We start from the raw sequence: 23,032 nt of genomic DNA on the forward strand, positions 1-23,032 counted from the left end.
AGTATAGACATTCGCTTGTTAAAATTTTATTATATGTATATAGATGTTAAATAACATATTGAGTTCGCAATATATGCCTTACTGACCTAAAAATGTTATTATCAGGTATTATAATAATAATAAGACAAACTTTTTTATCACACATATATTATCAAATCTTTTCTTTTTCTTTTGAGTTGAAATCATGTTGTCCAACAAACTAGCAGTGATCGTAGTAAGGTCATGGTGGTTAGCTTAAACGGTTTTCCTGGTGACGACTGGGGCTGGGTGGTCGGCGATGTATTGGAGACTGCGGAGGATCAGCTCTGGGATTGGTGGCGAGACGGGAATGTGGCTGCCCTGTGAAACAGAAATGAAATAATCAGAAATATATAATAATATTGAAAATAATTAAATGAGTTAATGAACAAGATGAATGAAAATTACAGACGAAAATTTTTCGACACAACAATTTTCGTAAAATATACAAAAAAATATCAGATAATCCAAAATATTACTTAAAATTGGAACCCAAAATCCAGTTGTTTACTTCAGACGTTTGAATAATGTTCGATTTTATGATATACAAATCTAACAATGATTTAAAGATCAAGGTTTACTGTATAAGTATATAGCTGGTCCCCGCAACTACGTCTGTATGAATGTCAATTTGATGACAATATAATTTAAAAAAACAATTTCACTTTCTGTTACTCTCTGTACTCTTTTTGTTTACGCTCGTTTTTTTAATAAAATTTGTCAATGTACGGTCTTAGGATTCTACTTTTTTAATAATATAATAGAAGACTAAAAGTTACCTCTAAATGACCGAATGCAATATTTATTGATCCATATTAAGGTACTTACAGTGGGCCTGTATCCATTTTCGTCGGAGATGTACTCTAAGTTGACGGGAGTGCCATCAGGGGCGTTGTATCGGACGGAACCCTTAACTTCAAGAGCGGCGTTTTCCTAAAACAAAATGATATAATCATTAATTGTATCTTTATGTGTGAATCAGCGTATTAAACGTTATATGTACAAAGCAGCTCCGTTAAGAAATTACCTTTATTAATTATTTTCCTTTAATTTAAGCCAGTATTAAATATTTAGTTCTTGATTAGATATTTAATAATTGAGAGAATATGTCGCTTTATAATGAATAAATAGAAAGTTAAAAGTTAAATGAATTAATTTAAGAAAATAATAAAAAGTTTTAATCGATATTTCATTTATTAGTTTTCGCAATACCTGCTTGTAACAAAGTGAAATTTATTGTTAATTTAATGAATAATTTGCTAGCTTTCAGCCTCTCCCCCGAAACAAGAATTGAATCATTAAAATAACTCTTTGAAGCTTTCAATTTAATTTAATCAATTGTGAATTACGCATAGAGACCCTTTTGACATCGAAATTATAGCGTATGAGCTTCAAATGCAATTTGTAAAATATTTGATAGTTTTTTTAAGTGATTTATTACTCGAAAATCTACTAGTTTCCTTTTAAATTTTAAATACTATTATAGAAAAATTTTCACCGGATGAATTTATACATTTTTATAGTTTGCACTTACAGAGTTTGGGTTCTTCACGACACCCTGAGCTTGGGAGACGATGCCATTGCCGGTTTCTTGAGCGTACTCGAAGTGACCCTCGGGATGGATTTCGTAATTGGATCTTACGATAGGGGCTTGAGATTCGTCAGATCTGACGACGTGGGAAACGTCAGCAGCGGCGCAGGCCACGGCGACGGCGAGGACAACTATTAATTTCTGAAACGAGTTTAATAGTAAAAATAAGTATTACTTAAATATAAAATTTTGATCGACTCTGTCAATAATTTATAGAACTTCTCCGCCACTAATATTTAACTAAATAAGATCAGGAAAAGCTGCCAACATACTTGCCACCATGCCATGTGGTCATTATGGAAATTAAATTAATCAAACAATTTATGACAAAATATAAAATATAAATGTAATATTCATTTCATTGAATTTAATAAGTTTAAAGACAATTATAATTATTTAGTTATCATAAAATTGTATTAAATAACTTAATATCTGAGACAAATTAAAGCTCTTACCATTTTGTAAGTGGGTTATCGGGCCTGATTGACAGTCTGACTAAAATATTTTGGCTGCGACTTTATATAGGTAATGTTCGGAATCAAGATGCGAATTCATTATCTTCTTGTTTCGTATAATCTTGTCGTACCTGTTCAATTCCGCTCTATACTTAATAACATTTATTAATATTTTTTAAACAATGATACGCGGTATTTAATAATGAAGCAGAAATTTAATGTCTTCAATTTCTAAATATCCTAAATTCACTGACATTACAATAAAATACAATAATTCAAAGATATGTATTAATATTTTTTTTTCTTTAAAATTTAAGGTAATATGTGTGAGATACGTTGGCGTCACATTATCAATTTGCTATTTGAGGCTTTGTGAAGAAATGAAAAAATAAAACAATTAAGAATTTAAACAGTTTTAACTAACAACCGGTATTTGTTGAATTGCACACAATATAAATTTATAGTAAATATATCGAAGACGGAACAATAGCACGATAATACATACAGCGCTGTGTAAAAACAAAGGACTTAAAAACATGGAGTAAACTAATTGGCTTTCTAAAAACAGTTTCTAGATCTGCTACCCAATAGAAAATCGTTTCGATTTTAACAACAGGGGCACGACCAATGGTTCCTTTCGAGTCGTGCAGGTTTCAACAAATTGTATTTTTTTTTTATATTCGCCGGGAGGGCAAATGACTCTACTCCACCTGATGGTAAGTGGTAGTAGAGTCCAAACGCGACGACGGCCAATACGGAAAAAACGTTCTGCACTAGCCGCCTTCGCCTTGCCGGCCCGCAAGATGCCTCTTCACACCTCGTTTGAAGGAACAAATTGTGATAAGCTCTTCGGTGCAGACAGGAATCGGGATTGATATATATTTAATTCAGTGAAATCTATCTACTTCAGCTCTAGCAAAACTTAATAAAACTAAATTTAAATTAAGTTTTCTTTTCGCGTGCTCACCAACAAATTCACAAGCAATTACAGGTTATTGTTATAACACACAATGTGAAATTTATTGTACAAAAAACAACAACAACACCATTTATTGTAACGTAACGTAATTAATATTAAACACTGATCACATGGTTCGTGAGAAAATACATACATATACATATAATAGCTTAGAACATCTCGTAAAGGTCTTTCGAATGACACTTTATATTAAGTTTGCATATTAATGGCGCATTCCTTTAAATATTAACATAATAATCATTTGTACCAAAACATGCATGAGAATTCCTATGGATATCGTTTCATAACCAAAACGTATTAGAATGTTTTAATACGATTCACATTAATTTATATATATTACAAATATAAATGTATGATAAAAATATAATCTTGCAGCTCAATATTCATCAATTTTCGCAAAAAACTTAAAATAAAATTAGGATAACGACCATTATATACATATAACTATACTATATATATAATAACTTGGGATTAATTCTTTATCTTATACGAATTTAAGACTGTCTTTATCTGTCTTGTACTGTAATAGTGTATATAATGGCCACCACCAGGAAAACTTCATTAATAACTTATGCCAAGAATGTTTTAGGTCACGATAAACGATTAAATACAAGGCGAGAAAATTTGTATTATTGAAAAAAATATTTTCTTCTAGTAAAAAATCTTAATAAGTACATAAAAAGTGCACTTTTTTTATAGAATAGGAAGACGGACGAGCATATGGGCCACCTGATGGTAAGTGGTCACCAACGCTCTTAGACATTGTCATTTTAAGAAATGTCAACCATCGCTTACATATCCTATGCGCCACCAACCTTGGGAACTAAGATTTTATGTCCCTTGTGTCTGTAATTGCACTGGCTCACTCACCCTTCAAACCGGAACACAACAATATTAAGTACTGCTGTTTTGCGGTAGAACATCTGATAAGTGGGTGGTACCTACCCAGAGGAGCTTGCACAAAGCTCTACCACCAGTAATAATAAACTGTCTTGTAACTATAAAATAAATGACGAAATGTCATTCATGGATGTTCTTACTGATTCCTATCACACAAATACTTATGAAATGAAAAGGTTTAATCAAATATTTTTAGTCAACGTCAAGTATGAATTTCGTAATTATGTTAATACGTTCTTGTAGGTTAACTAAAACACGAGTTTTATGTCCATTCATGTTATTGCTACTACGAGTAACTTTGAAGATTCCAAGCGTTGTGACTGCAAAGTATTTTTACTTCGCTCGAATGACCTTACCTCTACGGATACTACGTTCGATTTACGACTAAAACTTTAATTAGATCTATTGAACTAGACTAATTTTACAGACAAAGAGTGTAAATTTGTTCATGTAATTGTGTAATTTATAAATGAAAAAAGGAAACTTCAAGAAGGTAGCAGAAACTTTGTAACTAAATGAAAAGTGAATGAAATGAATACCAATGTGATACTAACAATAACCCTGTTAATAATAAAATTGTAACGCAAATTATTATTAAGAAATTTCATTTTTTTTACTATATCAAGTTGATCTTTAAATCTTAATCACATTTTATTTAAATAAAATTTAATTCTTCACAACACGGTCCAATTGTTCTCATGGAGCATTCGGATGTACGCTACACCGATGTATATGCGTGACAGACAAAAAATCTGAAAACTGTTGTTTTGGCTTCTGTTACTTTAATAAATATTCGTATTTATTTCTATATCTATAATGTATATAATGTAAATGTTAAATAATATATTGAGTTCGCAATATATGCCTTACTGACCTAAAAATGTTCTTGCCAGGTATTATAATAAAGATAAGACAATTTTTTTATTACACTATATTATCAAATCTTTTCTTACATTCTACGATACTAGAAACAAAAACAAACAAAAACATGAGTTGAAATCATGTTGTCCAACAAACTATCTATAAAGCAGTGATCGTAGTAAGGTCATGGTGGTTAGCTTAGACGGTTTTCCTGGTGACGACTGGGGCTGGGTGGTCGGCGATGTATTGGAGACTGCGGAGGATCAGCTCTGGGATTGGTGGCGAGACGGGAATGTGGCTGCCCTGTGAAACAGAAATGAAATAATCAAAAATATATAATAATATTGAAAATAATTAAATGAAATAATGAAAAAGATGAATGAAAATTACAAAAGAAAAATTTTCGACACAACAATTTTCGTAAAATATACAAAAAAATATCAGATAATCCAAAATATTATTTAAAATTGGAACCCAAAATCCAGTTGTTTACTTCAGACGTTTGAATAATGTTCGATTTTATGATATACAAATCTAACAATGATTGAAAGATCAAGGTTTACTGTATAAGTATATAGCTGGTCCCCGCAACTACGTCTGTATGAATGTCAATTTGATGACAATATAATTTAAAAAAACAATTTCACTTTCTGTTACTCTCTGTACTCTTTTTGTTTACGCTCGTTTTTTTAATAAAATTTGTCAATGTACGGTCTTAGGATTCTACTTTTTTAATAATATAATAGAAGACTAATTAAAAGTTACCTCTAAATGACCGAATGCAATATTTATTGATCCATATTAAGGTACTTACAGTGGGCCTGTATCCATTTTCGTCGGAGATGTACTCTAAGTTGACGGGAGTGCCATCAGGGGCGTTGTATCGGACGGAACCCTTAACTTCAAGAGCGGCGTTTTCCTAAAACAAAATGATATAATCATTAATTGTATCTTTATGTGTGCATCAGCGTAGTAAATATTATACAAAGCAGCTCCGTTAAAAAATTACCTTTATTAATTATTTTCCTTTAATTTAAACCAGTATTAAATATTTAGTTCTCGACTAGATATTTAATAATTGACAGAATATGTCGCTTTATAATAAACATTGTTTTAATCGATATTTCATGTATTAGTTTTCGTAATACCTGCTTGTAACAAAGTGAAATTTATGGTTAATTTGATGAATAATTAGCTAGCTTTTAGCCTCTCCCCCGAAACAAGATTTGAATCATTAAAATAACTCTTTGAAGATTTCAATTTAATTTAATCAATTGTGAATTACGCATAAAGACCCTTTTGACATCGAAATTACAGCGTATGAGCTTCAAATGCAATTTGTAAAATATTTGTTAGTTTTTTTAAGTGATTACTCGAAAATCTACTAGTTTCCTTTTAAATTTTAAATACTATTATAGAGAAATTTTCACCGGATGAATTTATACATTTTTATAGTTTGCACTTACAGAGTTTGGGTTCTTCACGACACCCTGAGCTTGGGAGACGATGCCATTGCCGGTTTCTTGAGCGTACTCGAAGTGACCCTCGGGATGGATTTCGTAATTGGATCTTACGATAGGGGCTTGAGATTCGTCAGATCTGACGACGTGGGAAACGTCAGCGGCGGCGCAGGCCACGGCGACGGCGAGGACAACTAGGAATTTCTGAAACGAGTTAAATAGTAAAAATAAGTATTACTTAAATATAAAATTTTGATCGACTCTGTCAATAATTAATAGAGCTACTCCGCCACTAATATTTAACTAAATAAGATCAGGAAAAGCTGCCAACATACTTGCCACCATGCCATGTGGTCATTATGGAAATTAAATTAATCAAACAATTTATGACAAAATATAAAATATAAATGTAATATTCATTTCATTGAATTTAATAAGTTTGAAGACAATTATAATCATTTAGTTATCATAAAATTGTATTAAATAACTTAATATCTAAGACAAATTAAAGCTCTTACCATTTTGTAAGTGGGTTATCGGGCCTGATTGACAGTCTGACTAAAAAATTTCGGCGGCGGCTTTATATAGGTAACGTTCGGAATCAAGATGCGAATTCACTATCTTCTTGTTTTGAACTTGAACGTACATGTTCAAGGAATATTAAAATGAAAGCATTATTCATTTAACTTTAATGCCTATTAGTAGATAGAAAAAGTATCCGTAATCCGTAACAGCCTGTGAATGTCCCACTGCTGGGCTAAAGGCCTCCTCTCCTCTTTTTGAGGAGAAGGTTTGGAGCTTATTCCACCACGCTGCTCCAATGCGGGTTGGTAGAATTCACATGTGGCAGAACTTCAGTGAAATTAGACACATGCAGGTTTCCTCACGATGTTTTCCTTCACCGTAAAGCACGAGATGAATTATAATCACAAATTAAGCACATGAAAATTCAGTGGTGCTTGCCCGGGTTTGAACCCACGATCATCGGTTAAGATTCACGCGTTCTTACCACAGGGCCATCTCGGCTTTTTGAGAAAAAGTATACATATATTTAATTTATTTTTAAATTATACCCGTTATTAATAAATACGAAATGTGATATGTTTTTTGAGATATTTAAAATGACTAAAAATATAAAACAAACATAATATAACCAGCGCAGTTGCCTAATCTATCTTGAGATATGCTGCCGTGGCTGAAATTGGTCCGTAGGACATTACTATAATATGTGCTGCGCACTCTAGTTCGACCTTAAAATTATATTCTCAATGGCTATCAAAAATTTTCCACTATAAATATATCGTACTTCAATATTTAAAAATAAATCATTATCTGTGCTCGAATAAAATTAGGTATCAAACTATTATATAAAATAAAATAGTTCATCTTTTATAGTCTTTGTCATTTTAAGTAGTATTATTATATCAGAATGTGATATTTGCCTAAATTTATGCAAAACGATTAGGTAAGCGTGAAGCTCTGGTTTTATTTAGTTGTTCAGGGTCAAATTATCCTGTATCCAGTATTATGTGTGTATGTGTGCATAGAAAATAAATAACGATTATAAACATTCGAAGGCTCTGACCTTTATACTCTTTACACATACAATATATTGATTAATTCATATCGACGAACGAACTTTACAAATCTTATTTGTATGTAGATGTTTGGTGTTGCATAAAACTTAATTACTACTCTAAAGTGAGTGACCCAGTGTAACAGACACAAGGAATTTAACATTTTAGATAGCAAGGCGGCGCATTGACTATGTATAAAATAACCAATTATATATGCTTTATTTATTGTGAAATCAATAAATTAATTGCTGAATTAAACCCTGGGAAGAAGCACTGAGTTTAATTTGAGTTAAGGAGAGAGTTGGATTATGATAATATAATAAGATTTTGTATTAAAATTATAAAAATATTTTATTGCCAAAAAATCTTGTTATTTATTGGAAGAATGCAGTAGAATACACAAAAAAATATAAACGTCATTAAAAAAAAATTCTGACAACGTGTCAATTTCATTATCAGTTGAGTAGTTAAAACGGGAAAAGGTAACAAAGAAACGAACAAATCAATAAATATATTCCCTTTCGCGTTTAAAATGTTAGGAAATTAAGTGCTCGGTAGTGAATTAAATCAGCGTATGGAAACTTTATATAAGTTTCCATGTAATGATATCTAATGAACATTTATTCGTTTTATTTTATTTTATTTTTTATTATATTTGGGAAACAAACAGTATACACCACATGTAAAATACAACAAATTAACTCGATCACACACCAATCAAGTTTCCACTTAAAACTAATTCATGTATGACAGTAAACAAGCAATTTTGTAAATTAATTTATTTTTTAATTTCTCACATTTCTATCTCGCCACCTCGCGTTGGAGCAGATGGGTCCAATAAACTCCAAGCTTCGATATATTAAATGATTTTTACATGCTTCATTAAAACTTCATTTTATATAATAAATACACTTAAGTAAGTAACTACGCTAAAGTAAGACGTGTGATTTTTTTTTATATTCCACACTTATTCGATTCGAAATTTATATATAATATATAGGTTATCAATATATAAACAAAATATTATTAAATGCTATATAAAATGGGTTTGTCAAACGTACAATACTAGACAATTACTGTTAAATCATATTACATAATCCTTATCTTCCCACATTTAATATGCAATTAGAGATACAATATAATTTATTGCTTAAACAACTGTAGTGACCAAAATCATTAGTTTGAGCTTAGTTAGTATCTCGAAAACACATTCTCAAAATTCTAGACAAGTATTATATAATAAATGAATTTTATTATACCTCATAGTATCTAATACTTAGTAATCGAAGGTTTTTTGTATTGATATGATGAATATTAATTTGCGTATTTTTTCCCATATTAATTAGATTGTTTGGAAGAAATGGCTAATTAATTTTGTTATCTGTTAGACCTACCCTTGTAGTACACATTAATTAGTTATAAGATTTTTTCTATACGTTTTCTTGTGAGGTATTAAAATTTTAAAAATATTTTATTGCCAAAAAAACTTGTTATTTATTGGAAGAATGCAATAGAATACACAAAAAATACAAACATCATTAAAAATTAATGGTATTAATTAATGTTTTTTAATTTTGTTATAAAGCAATCTTTTAAGCTACCAGTTTATAAAAAGAAAAAGAAAGAAGTTAAAAAAAGAAAAATGAGCATGTTAGTTAAAGTACAATATTTACCATTCTTTTGTCGTATAACGATAGATATTTAGTTGTTTATATAAAATGGTAACCGACAAAAAATATATTCCATATATATTTTTATTTCCTTAGACATCATAAAATGTACTATAAAAAATGTTTATCCAAAAATACTATTATAAATTAAATATTAATTATGTTTAATTTGATAGTAAAAACATAAGGCCAACCTGTTAACGCTTTTTATATCGTTTTACGATTAAACATTACAGAGCAGCAGACGATTTCGAGAGGCTAAAACCCGTTCACATTATCTCGTCCCGATAATATCACGAAAAAAACTCTTGAGATTGAGCGGTAAAATAAAAAAATTTATAAGTATATTATTTCTAAAAATTTAAAATTTTATTAGTATTTCTTTAAGGCTTTACGTGTCTATTAATAACGGAAATAAAAACAAAATGGGATACTCAATCCTGATACAATCGGAATATCTATATTCTTAACGTTTGTTTTCTATTAGTGTTAATTTATTTATTTATTACGTTGGTATGTATCCGTGTCCTATCCTAGTTGTTAGTCATTACATATTAAAAAAAACACACAATTGGCAGCGATTACTATATAATGTAAATGTAAAAATACACTAACTTACAAAAGGTTAGGTAAGAAAATACTAGTGATAAACAATATGTAGTATAAGACTCGGAAAAAAGAGATCTGTCGTCGATCAGTCGTCTTGACGACACAAAAAAGACGGCAGGCAACCGATGCAGACGGCACAGGACCGTTCGAAGAGGTGCAAATTAGGGGAGACTATGTTCTTTAGTGGACATTTAGAAGCTGATTATGGAGCTAATGAATGAAATAGAATAGTGTTTAAACAATTACATATAGTATTGCTTGCTATTGTAACAACAAACCTTATATTATAAAACCTAAAAAAGTTAAAATATTTGAACAAGTCGTCGTTGTGCATGAATGTAAACGAGATATTTTTAATACGATGTAATTTATTCGCTCTTTAAAAAAAAAGGTGACAGGTTTTGGGCTAAAAGGTCAAACAAAAAAATGAATTGAAATATTTTTCCTATAAAATCCTTACAAAGGCACTATTCGTTTTACTAATGAGACTGACAATTTTGACATTTACTTTTTTTTTTACTTTAACAATACATGTTAAAATTAGAATATATTAAAATTATTTAGATACGTATTAAATTAAATTAATTCATCGAGATTTAATCGTCATAAAATATTATACAAATCGGATAATTGTATACAACAAATATTACCTTATAGTGATTCTGTGTTATAAAAAAAAATAATGCTTTTTATTATTATTAATAAAGTATATAGTTTTTATTTATAAATACATATTAAAATTGTATGAACGTACGCAGTACGAACCCGCATTGGAGCAGCGTGGTGGAATAAGCTCCAAAAGCTTCTCCTGAAAAAGGGAGAGGAGACCTTAGCCCTGCAGTGGGCTTCCTTCCTAATGTCCCAACATTCACAGGCTGTTACTGTATGAAGTCACGACGGGCAGCTCGTAAATTTTAAAATCTTTAATTGATTAATAAAAGTGTTAGTTTTGATATAGAGAACGTACAATACTTATACAACTAGAAAATTAAATTCACACTTGTCACGGCAATAATATAAACGCGCTGCATCTTCTTGTACCTATAAGCTTTAGGCTTTTAACTGCCTCGTTGGTCTAGTGGCTTGATGTAAGGGCGCAGACCCGGAGGTCTTGGGTTCAATACCCAGTTCGGGCCAATAAAAAGTTAGTGGGTTTTTCTGTCAGATAAATTTTCAGTAGGAGCCCGGAATCTGGAAGTTGGAAGTGTGTACACTCCCGTACCTCGGAAAGCACGTAAGTCCGTTGGTCCTGCGCCTGATCTCTTTCCGGTCGTGTCGGATTTCCGTCCCATCGGATTAAGAGAGAGTGGGGGGATAGAGAGTGCACCTGTGAATACAGATTTCACCAGCCCGTGGTCAGACTTACCTAATGGTGAAGAGATTGACACTGAGTAACGGTCTGGATCAGTTGTCAGCTGAAGGTCCAAGCAATAGGCTTTATGCGAGTCAACGTCAGGTACCCGTGTAGCAATATGGACCAGCTGGGTAAGATCTAACGCTAATGCTAGCCTTCCCGTTTCTAACTCAGCATGGTCAGTGTCCTGATATGGAAATAGCCACTCCTTGTGGTGGGCATTAAAATCCCCTAGAAACACTAATTGGGCTGTGTATAAAATTGTTGAGCCATGTCAGCCACCTCACTGAGGTATTCTGTGAGCCTTGTTGTCTCCTGATTCCCGCTGTGCGATCGATAGACACAGGCATACAGGATTTTTTCATTATCCGTAGTTACCAAAGTCCAAAGTAAACGCATACGCCTGCTCGTGATTGAAAATTGTTCTCCAGGGTATGTAGCCTGGGTAGGAAAGATACGATACGTCGGACGGACAACCAATCTGCGTCTCCGTAAGAAACAAGAGGTGGGGTTTCTCAGTCTCAAGGTGGTAGTGGACTGGCACGATATTAGAGTGCAACCCTCTAATGTTGCTGAGGTGCACTATAAGTGAGAGGGAGTGCAACCGCTGTGAAATTTTTCTCTTTTTTCGTGTCTTGACCATTTGTTGCAGAGTATAAAGGTAGAGAGTCGGAAGTAGAACGTGACGCCATGATGCTAAGACACGATGATACACACGACGAATATCGCACACACTGATGGGGGCCTAGGCTGGAGACTGCGAAGGATGCCCTCTCATCTGGTCGCCGACAGGCGCGATGGCGCAACCTCAGGATTTGTCGACAGTTGGTGGGGCTGCCTTTTGTGAGTGGCTAGCTCACTACTTGGGCCCCAAATCTATGCGGCCTAATGCGGTCGGCCAGCGGTGTACTGTGCCTCGGATCTCGCTACACTCCGCGATGCGAGTCTCCCGAAGTGGCGATTCGAGTATGCATTGTTTCGATCTTATGCAGGGACGGAACTGTTCTGTCCCGACTCTCGGAATGGTGTCATCGGACATCGTACCGGAACACAACAGCATTGCTTGGCGGTATGGCTTTGTCCGGTGGGTGGTCACTAACCAGGGCTGAGGGCTACCACTAGTTAGATTTTCACCTGATTTGCACCACCCAGGGACCACATGTGGGGTTACGAAATAAGGGTATTCTCAAACGGACGAGGGTGACTCGGTCCCCAAATGTTATGTAATAAACAAGATCACAAATACGCTTGACACGTCAATAGTCTGAATTATAAGCTGATGATTTTGCGAAGCGAAGCTAGTAATATAATAAATTATAATATTATACACGTTGCACCTTCTGGTATAACTTTTATGAATATTTGTTACGTAGTTTCTTCAGTTGGGCACTAAAAAAACGCCTCATCATTTATTAGAAAATAAATTGAATTACATGTATTTTTTCACGCTTTTGTCATAGGTGTATATTTACTTATGTAAGCTTATATTATTTGACGAGCCGGTTGGCGTGGTTGGTGGATGCTTGCCTTTCACGCCGAAGGTTGTGGGTTCGATTCCCACCCAGGACAGATATTTGTGTGCATGAACATGTCTGTTTGTCCTGAGTCTGGGTGTAATTATCTATATAAGTATGTATTTACAAAAGAAAAATAGTGTATGTAGTATATCAGTTGTCTGGTTTCCATAGTACAAGCTCTGTACAAGTTTAATTTGAGATCAGATGGCCGTGTGTGAAAAATGTCCCAGGATATTATTATTATATTATCATAAACATTGTTTTCACACAACAAAAGCACACGCAAATACTTAACATACGTACCACACATATACAGTCATAATTATAATTTATACGTTAATTTAATAAGTTAAATGGATTTTAATAAAAATATGTAAAGTGGAATATAGATTTGGAAGGCTACATATAACACAGTAAAATAATTCATGCGTATTAAATCAATATAATAATCCTTGGCATACAATTAGACCGTGACATATCAATCTTTTATATATTTATGACACATCTTTTAATAAATAAATAGCTATATACTCACGTAATATCGGATGGTTTATTGAATTAACGACGACGACATCTCTGTAAGAAATGTTTCTTTTCATACCGTCTATGCGTCAACAGCAAAACCTAAGCCGTCATATGCCGTACTGCCGTCATATAGTCATATCTACGCCCACTTTTTTAACTAGTTTTCCGTTAGATAGTCATTATTACCAAGACTATAATTTCATTCTAAGATATAGGTATCTTAGAATGAAATTCAACTATTGTATCTTAGAATGAAATCAAGAGTTCAAACTATAAACGTAAATCAATGCGGCAAACTGTGTGAAATAGGTGTTTGTAATCCAAATTAACGCGACTGAAACATAGGGGCATGGTTACAAAATCTGCCAGTTCGATTAGCAAAAATAATTAATGTAACGTAATGCTATATTACGAATCATGAGACGCGAAACAAGAACCATAAACGAGACATAATAAGACACACGTAGCGCATTACAACCGTATGAACATCCATTCGTTGTTATGTACATAACGTCAAATTTATATCAACTTACAAAAAGGATTGATCAAAACATGAACACGGATTCTTAAAGTTGTCGCGATATTGTAAGCATTAAATAAATTCAACATTCATTCAAAAATTTCCATGTTTCATCATTCTATCATATACATAACTACTATATATGGATGTACAAAATGAAAATCCAAATATTATATTATATTTGATTGGATTAAAAAAAAGTACTCTGACTTAAGATACCTGTGCGCATACGACTCCTACATTGTTACATCTGACCTATACTTCTTTACGGATGCGAGGCGTGGACAATTAAAGAAGACCTCAAAAAACGTATAGAAGCCTTCGAGATGTGGACATATAGTCTTATGTTGGCCATTAGTTGGACTAAAAAGGTCTTGAACGTGGAAGTTCTGCGACGCGTCAGCCAAAAACGGCAACTTTTGGAGACTGTCAAAAAGAGAAAAGTAGCATATCTCAGACACGTGCTTAGGCATGAAAGATATGAACTTTTGCAACTGATTATGATGGGAAAAGTTGCCGGAAGGAGAGCTGTTGGGCGCAGAAAAAAGTCTTGGCTGTGCAACATCCGAGAATGGATGGGAATCGCGAGTGCTGCCGAACTCTTTCGCCTCGAGAAGAACAAGAAGGAGTATTCAAAGCTGATTGCCAACTTTCGCTAGTCGGAGTGGCACTCGAAGAAGAAGAAGATAATGTAAGGAATTGTTAATATTTCTTACAGCCAATATCTTCCCATAAATAATATCTCAAAATAGCCAATAATAATCAAATTCAATTGTCTACATTCCAATTGTAAATAAAAAAATAAATAACAAATTTTAAATATTAATGAAATAAACCGCAGACAAAAAGCTATTAAGAACATATCGATTGAAAATTAGCATATTTATTACGAAATATTTCGTAAACTAATATGCGATCACTAGTTATTGCATATCATTAAAGTTAAGAAAACTGATTCATTCTTGTTTAACATTATATAGTTTAGTCAATTTCTAATAGCAACATGCGCAAATTACATCAAAAACCACTCATGCTCCCATTAGACAAAAAAACTCAAATTAAAAATCAGAATGCGCAGTGCTCAAATAATTACACACATACGGAACAAACAAGATTTTTGAATAATTTTTACGGGTGGTAGGGCTTTGTGCAAGCTCGTCTGGGTAGGTACCACCCACTCATCAGATATCATATCGCGAAACTACTACTGTTTATATACTAATACTTGGTATTGTTGTGTTTCGGTTTGAAGGGTGAGTGAGCCAGTGTAATTACCGGCACAAGAGATATAAGATCTTAGTTTCCAAGGTTGGTGGCGCATTGAAAATGTAAGCGATTGTTGACATTTTTTACAATGCCAATGTCTAAGGGCGTTTGGTGACTTACCATCAGATGGCCCATATGCTCGTCCGCCTTCCTATTTATAAAAAAAGAGCGAGACAGCAGTGTCCGTGTACCGGTGATCACTTACCATCAGGTTGCCCATATGCTCGTCCTACCTACACTATTAAATTAAAAAAAATATATATGTATAAAGTAAAACTTCCATAATGTGCCACATCTGAGCAAATTCTCCTTTTATTTAAAGGAACTGGTATAAAGGTAATTCTACCATGCTGCTTCTTTGCGTGTCGGTTGCAGATTTCATTTGAAAATAAGAATTGAAGTCTTTTTTACCACTAGACAAGACCAGATCCACGATCAAGACCTGTGATAGAACAGCCGGTAGGATAGCCAGAAAGTAAGTATTAAGCCTATTATTTCATATATGTACCTAGATTTACTTCTCTTAAACTTTATCTAAGTTTTTGCCCCACTACAAACAACTACTAATTACGATTACACTTACAGACCTATTTTATATTAAGTTTAGTTCCCAAGGCTATTGGCGTATATTGACGATGTAAGAGGTTGATATTATTTTATACTGTGCCAATGTCTATGGGGGCTGATCACTTACCATCAGATGGACTATAGGACAGTTTTTCTGCCTATTTTCAATAAAAACAATTTAGAGCTCATACCAAGCATTAAATTGTTTTTATCCTCCCCTTTGTTTCGTGTTTTAAGAAGTTGAAACTTCACCGGTGGAGCGGTTCTAGGAACAAAAAAAAATCCAACCCCTATCTTGAGTTTTAATTTTTTTTATTCTATTTTAGAACGAACAAAATAATTTTGTAATCGTTTAAACTTTGGAAATTGTTCGAGTCGTTTCATTTAGATAGTAATCACGAAGCGATAATAAGGTGTTGTGTTTTAGTTTTTTTTTTATAGATCAGTGAATCCAAGAACACGATTGCGATGTTTTCCGTATGTGATTTTATTCGACATTGGTTATAATAAAATCAAACAATTATAACGAATAAGTAATTTATTTCCTTAAATTTCGGCTTCATAGACGAATCATATATAACACAAATTATAGTTATTATATGACATAATGATTATGTGTTTCAATGGTCAAATGGTCACGCTATTGTTGTGACCCCGGATCTGACATGATAATAGCTCTTGAACGATCGCTGTGACCCGCCAGGTAATAATTACCTAGTTTACTAGGTCACCTTGAGAAACACACTTTCGTTTTGATTAGGGTTGTCACGTGTATATATACACAGGTCGTATAAAATATAGCAATATTAGTATTTAATTTTATTTTTAATGATATTGTCCAAACGTTTAGCATTCCTAAATTATAAACGTATTATTTTTTTGTTATACATGTATAAGAGTTTTACAAAGGACAAACAAATGTTAGTTGACGACCCTGCTATTATTAATCGACTAAGATCAACTACAATTAAGACGATCTTAAATAATTTGCAAGGATGCATGAGGATATTCGTTGAATCAACGTGGAAAATAATAATATGTGTTAACTTTTCCAAAAATCGTTGACAACCCTGAATAGGAGTCGTGAGCGCTTCTCCTAATGATATCAGGTTTAAAAATTAAAATGAACTATAAAATTATATTTAAATAAATTGTCGTTACGCGATTTTATGTTAAATAAATATAATAATACATACGAAAGTGTTTTGCATTAATATAATTTGCATAAATAACAAATTAAAGTGATTAAGGATCGTAACAAAAAAATGTATTATGTCTTGAATATTCTCTTGTTCTCGCCTGAATCCTGATGATATATTATCTTTTTCCTTTGTAAAGAACCGCATCGTTATTTACCAATCTAATGATTAATATCTACTAAGTGATAGGACTTTGTGCAAGCCGGTCTGGGTAGGTACCGCTAACTCTTCACATATTATATCGCCAAACAGCAATACTTTATATTGTGTTCCCGTTGGAAGGGGGATGCCAGTGGAACTTCGGGCACAAGGGACATAATATCTTAGTTTCCCAAGTTAGTGGTGCAGTGGCGATGTTTATGGTCGGAGGTGATAAATTACGTTTAGGTGGTCCATTTTATGCCCGCCCCTTTATTGACATGCCCGCCTAAATATATAAAAAAACCATAATTGAACGATAATCTTTAAAAAATATCGGTGAGGCCAATTACGTACATATGTATCTTCGATTACACTTCTCTTAAACATGCTTAGTATTTCTAAAATGTTTCTGCTCCTACATTATTTCATTCTGGTGACTTTCCTTAGATTTATTGACCATAAAATATGGAGGAAGACAAGGATTGGAAGCCACTTTAAGGTGACAGCTTTAAAACGTTGAACCAAACTCCAACTTGGTCATAGAGACCTTAATACACTAACAATGATATTTTGTATGTATTATATGTATTTTGTATGTATATATTAGTATGCTCTAATGCAATGTATTTTTATTTTCGATGATACAAAAATTAACACAATAAATATATATATTTACAAAGCTAATATTAAAATACCATATTGTGTGAATGAAATATATTATTAGAACTTCATGTGCCAATAACTTGACCTTTATGTTTATAGAACAACATTTTGAGGTTATTACAAAAATTACATAGTGGGTCTTGCAACATGACTTGAAATTGGGAATTCTACTAATAAATTTTCACTTTATCGCAATCAAATCGAAATATAATCATTTTCAAATTTTACTAACACATCGATTTAGTTGCGGTTCGATCGAAGTTCGATCGGAATAGAATCGGGAACACATACACAACGTAACCCTTATAAATTAGTATAATTGGCTCCCAGTTACGATAACACTGCGGTTTATTTTTGTTAGGAATAGAATGTGTGTGTTTTTTTATATATGCCGGGAAGGCTATATGAAGATTCATTCCAACTGAAGGTAAGTGGTAGTAAAGCCCAAACGCGAGAGTATAATTCCTCTGAGCACTCGCCGTGATACGTCGATAGAAAGTGCTTAGCGTACTGTGGTGACTTCTTAGGTTCATGGCGTGAAATTAATAGCCTAATAATATTATGTTTACAGTCCATTCACCTCGTGATTAACTTATGTCTACTGACCATTAAAAATTTATTGGATCAGTAAATCGGAGTCTGAAAGTTGGCCGTGTTTACGTTCAATATATGAAATTTTGTTAAATATTTTATAAATGAATTTATTATATGTGCGTGTGTCTGTTTGTAACATTTACTTAGTCATCTGTGGTCTCTGAGGTACGGAAAAAGGTTCCTACTCGGAATTCTTTTAAGGGTCATCGATATATTTCGAGCCTATTAGTCTCATCCTACTTTAGTAATTAATTAGTGTAAATAAAAAAATATTAGCACAACAACAGAGCCTTCGACCGCGTAACGTTAAAACAATATATTACTTAGTTATAAGGTACGTTGACCAATTGTTTATAACCCGCTTTTAAAATTGAATTTTCGCAAAAAATATTTCTAAGTGTCCTCCTTCGTTAACAAAATAATTTGCCTTATATAACATACACTAATATATGATAATAATTATTTTCATTTTTGCTGAAATCCAAATATTTTACATACATTTAAAGGAGCGGTAACAATATAATTTTATTGGCATCAGTATGTTTGCAAAATTACTACTGTTAGTGATTTGGAAAATTGATGGCTATTGAAAGAATTTATAATGAAAGCTAAACAATTAATTGAATATGAAGTGAAATAAATATAATCGAAGATTTTCGTTAATAAAAGAAATATATTATTATATTATATTATAATATATAGATGTTAATTAGAATACGAGCCATGCACAAATAAGGGAATAGGAAGCGGCTACAGGGATGACCATGCCGTATGCCGTAACGGAATACGAGTAGGTCTTAACTTAAGGCACACAAATAGATGATTCACGTAAAAAAAAATGAAAAACCATAATAAAAAACGTAAGTTGACAACAAAACATCATTGAGATTATTTATAACGGAAAAAAAAAGGTTGGAAATTGCAATACGCTAAAAGCACTTCCAATGTCTTAAGTACCCAATCCTCGATTACTTAGAATCAGCTTGCTAAGAGGCTCTTTAGACTGAAATAGAAATATCCCAAATATTATTCCTGAACGAAATATTTTTTCTAAGAACTTTGCACTGTCCTACGTCACGACCGGCCAAACTTTTTACTAAATATATATAATGCACATGATTGATTAAAGTAATGAAATAGTAAGACTGGTAATCTACATATTTTTTAAACTTAAAAAACTTCTTACACTTAAGAAGCAGCAAACACGAAACTCATCGCAAAATACGAACGTAAAATGACATATGTGCAATATTACCTATAAAACATATGACATTTAAAGAAACACGCATCAACATCAACCAACCCGCATTGGAGCAGCGTGGTGGAATAAGCTCCAAACCTTCTCCTCAAAAAGAGGAGAGGAGGCCTTTAGCCCAGCAGTGGGACATTCACAGGCTGTTACGGGCATCAATATCTTGTAACCGTATATCGGTTGTACCATTTTACGGGTCAGATATATATTGAAGCGAGTTCTGACAGAATCGCACTGCTATTTCCTTAATTTATCTAACTGACTTTGGAAATTGACATAATAATATTAACAATCAGTAGCACCTTTTATCAAATGGTGATTAAATAGATAACTGAAAGAGGTTTAATAGAAAACATGAACAGACTTCATAAGGAAACCAGAACGTAATTGGTTTGGCATGAAATGGGGGGAATCGGAATTTTTTACATATTTATAAGATGGAACATATTACGAAACCTCCCTTGAGGACAATTTACGAACACACTTAGCAGAGAGAGCGGCTTATTTTAACGAATAATTCATGAACTTTGTATTAGTACGAAATATCAAGCACATATATTATTTTAAACACCGTCGCCATCCTCGGATATTAAAAATTTTCCGTGCAATATTTTTAAGTTGTAACATTCGTGTTATATTTATTAATATCAATAATGATATCCTGTTTCTAATAAAGTATTTTCTTTAAAGAAAAAAGATATCATTGAGAACATAATGGCATTATTGAACATTCGTTGTACAAAAGTTTAAAGTTGTTTTTTTTTAATTGTGAGGTAGCCGTTGGATTACGTGAATGTTAACCAAAGATTGTGTTCAATTTTTAATACGCTTAACTTGTTAACATTTAATTGTGCTCGGCTATGAAGAACGACATCATGAGGATAGCATAGTGTGTCTGTGAATTAGAGCAGCGTGATGGAAAAACTCCATAATCTCTTGAAAGGAATGCCCCGCCTTAGACCAGGTGATATGTACAAACCATTACTATACTTTAAAAAATGAGTTATCTTTTTTACACATAATGAGTTCAGAGTTCATAAATTATCAACAGGTTCCAGAGATGCCAGCGACTTTGAATCGTAATCGTAATTTTTAACTTATCTTCGTATCAAACTTTATGTGTATATTATTTGACAAATATGAGGTAATTTTGCAGGAATAGCAACAGTTTGAAAAATAAACTCAATCGTAACTTATGTAAATAGGTTACTAATTTGTATTTCTTTTACAAACAATCGTTAAATACGTAAAGTATTTTGCAAACATATTAAAATGATTATTACTAATTAACAAATAATGCCAGTAAGTTATTCGGAGTTCTTTTATCGTAAAACCTTTTTAAATTTCATATTGAAGTCTTACTGAATATATAAACATTTGATTTTTTTTATCTCATCGTATTTGATCACGGTTCTCTATTAATGGATTTAATTTTGTTTATAATGAAATGTCAAAAGAATAATGGTAGATACAAATATGGATGCATATAAGGAATGGTGTGACTATGTAGACCTACAAATATGGTTGGACTGACGAATTACGTGTGCAGTTGTATTGTACAATTGTGAATTGACATATTATGTAGCTAGGTAGCATTTAATCAACTAAACATATGTTTTTCAACGAGTTCTAGTTCACTAAGAATATAAATGGAATTGAATAAATATAGTCTCCGTGAGAAAATCAAGTTGACAAAAGTTAAGAAACATTAATAAATAAATTGACTTCAACATACATTATTGTTATAACTTTGCTGTGACTTTCGAAATCCGTGTAACATCCCGCGTCCCTAAAATTTTAATCACACAAGTTAAGCGATTTCAACGTAAAATTTGTTTGTGACGACGCTCATTAGGCTAATCGCTGTTATTACAAAATTAGTTAATTTGGCCAATTTATTTGACATCTATACTTGAACAGAATAAGAATATTCATTTTTTTATATAAAAAATCTACTTTTTGCGCGCGTATTAGAGCGGTGCAAATGTTAGTTATAGAGTCTTTGGTTTTACGATTATTTCCTACCCATCAAACCCAGATCTGTGTTTTAGCATGCAAAGCGTAACAGAAAGACAGAATATCTCTCCCATCTATAAAATTAGGTATATAATTAATAAACTTTTTTAATATATTTAAAAAAACATTTAAGGAACAAAACTGTTACCTAAATTGATTTTAAAGTTTAAATATTAGGAAATTACAGTTATAAAAATACCTTATATTTCCAACGTCTAATTTAAGCCTAAGCTAGAATGTCTGAAATGTTTTGGCGTAACTTCTATCGCAATATAGGTAGATTACTCCCGATGCCGCAATTAACTCTCGCCGTTCTAACTCTGGAAACTAGTTAATACCTGCGGTTTCTCTTGGCTAAATTCCAATAAAATATTGCTTTTACAATTAATATTTTAGTTAATTTTGTATTTTGCATTTGTTTAGGAGCAGAAAATCTTTTGTAAGCCAGCCTGGGTTGGTAGCACCTTCTCGTTCATCTTTTATGTTGTTATAAGCTCGCCATTTCCGCTTGTTTGTCTGTTACATTTTTATAGTAATATATATTACTATAAAAATATAATATATTTATAGTAATATATTAAGGGACTAACAATATATAAGTACAATGCTAACTATAATGTAACAAAGATATCTTAAAATCTTAAATATTTTTTTTATTTTAATATTGCTTCGAGATATGACACTTTAAACTCGCCAACAAAAAATGTCAGCACTAGTATTTATTCATTACAATACAAATGTTCATCCTTTTTTTTTAAATCATAATGAGTTTAAATTGTCAAACAATATTTTCCATACGTTTCATAGAGGAGGTTTTAATCCTCTTTTACCGGTGTTTTGTCCTTTTCTATACCCTTTTTCCTTTGCGTAAATTGCGATTTGCGTAAAATCCGTTTTGTTTTTAGGGAGCGTCTACGTCAGGGAAGGAGTAAGTGTGACAAGTCTCAAATGTAAAGCAAAATGTAAGTATTTTTATTGCTTTGATAGAAATATTGGCATTTTAGCATTATATAATTTTACTGTTTGTGATCAACCTGGCAAAGAGATTCTATACCATATTACGCCAACGACCATGAGTCCCAACTAAGCCCCATCTGATATTTTATTAAGCTCTCCGCATTATATATCTGCGTACAATAATCCTAAAAAATTAGAATAATTACTTAGCCGTTTGGTGAATTTATCGGTAATTGTGATAATTGATACCAAATAAAAAGTCCTCACACTATAAGGATCCGTTCAGTACAAACGATAGCGCGATTTAAAGTACAACTAACGCCATCTAGTTGCACGATAAA

General features: G+C 32.4%; 2 protein-coding genes across 3 annotated transcripts in view; both read right to left on the minus strand.

The window, feature by feature from the left end:
- Positions 1 to 234: 234 nt before the first annotated feature.
- LOC126773947 (larval cuticle protein LCP-17-like) lies at positions 235 to 1,896 on the minus strand. Its single transcript, XM_050495208.1, has 4 exons — positions 1,882 to 1,896; positions 1,553 to 1,750; positions 847 to 951; positions 235 to 339 (listed from the first exon to the last, which is right to left on the minus strand). The coding sequence occupies exons 1-4, from the start codon at positions 1,894 to 1,896 to the stop codon at positions 235 to 237; spliced, it is 423 nt and encodes a 140-aa protein (XP_050351165.1).
- Positions 1,897 to 4,972: 3,076 nt separating this feature from the next.
- LOC126773873 (larval cuticle protein LCP-17-like) overlaps positions 4,973 to 23,032 on the minus strand; it is a 48,811-nt gene continuing 30,751 nt past the window's right edge. The window contains exons 1-4 of one of the 2 annotated variants that reach the window (XM_050495098.1): positions 6,783 to 6,842; positions 6,271 to 6,468; positions 5,619 to 5,723; positions 4,973 to 5,107 (exon numbers count right to left, since the gene is read on the minus strand). In XM_050495098.1, the coding sequence (XP_050351055.1) occupies positions 5,003 to 5,107; positions 5,619 to 5,723; positions 6,271 to 6,468; positions 6,783 to 6,785 (411 nt within the window). In that variant the 5' untranslated portion in view covers positions 6,786 to 6,842 and the 3' untranslated portion in view covers positions 4,973 to 5,002. Of the gene's footprint in view, positions 5,108 to 5,618; positions 5,724 to 6,270; positions 6,469 to 6,782; positions 6,843 to 23,032 lie in introns of those variants that run through there. The other variant, XM_050495097.1, reaches the window with a different exon arrangement.

Source organism: Nymphalis io, chromosome 15, assembly GCF_905147045.1.
Source record: "Nymphalis io chromosome 15, ilAglIoxx1.1, whole genome shotgun sequence".
NCBI classification, from domain to species: Eukaryota; Metazoa; Arthropoda; class Insecta; order Lepidoptera; family Nymphalidae; genus Nymphalis; species Nymphalis io.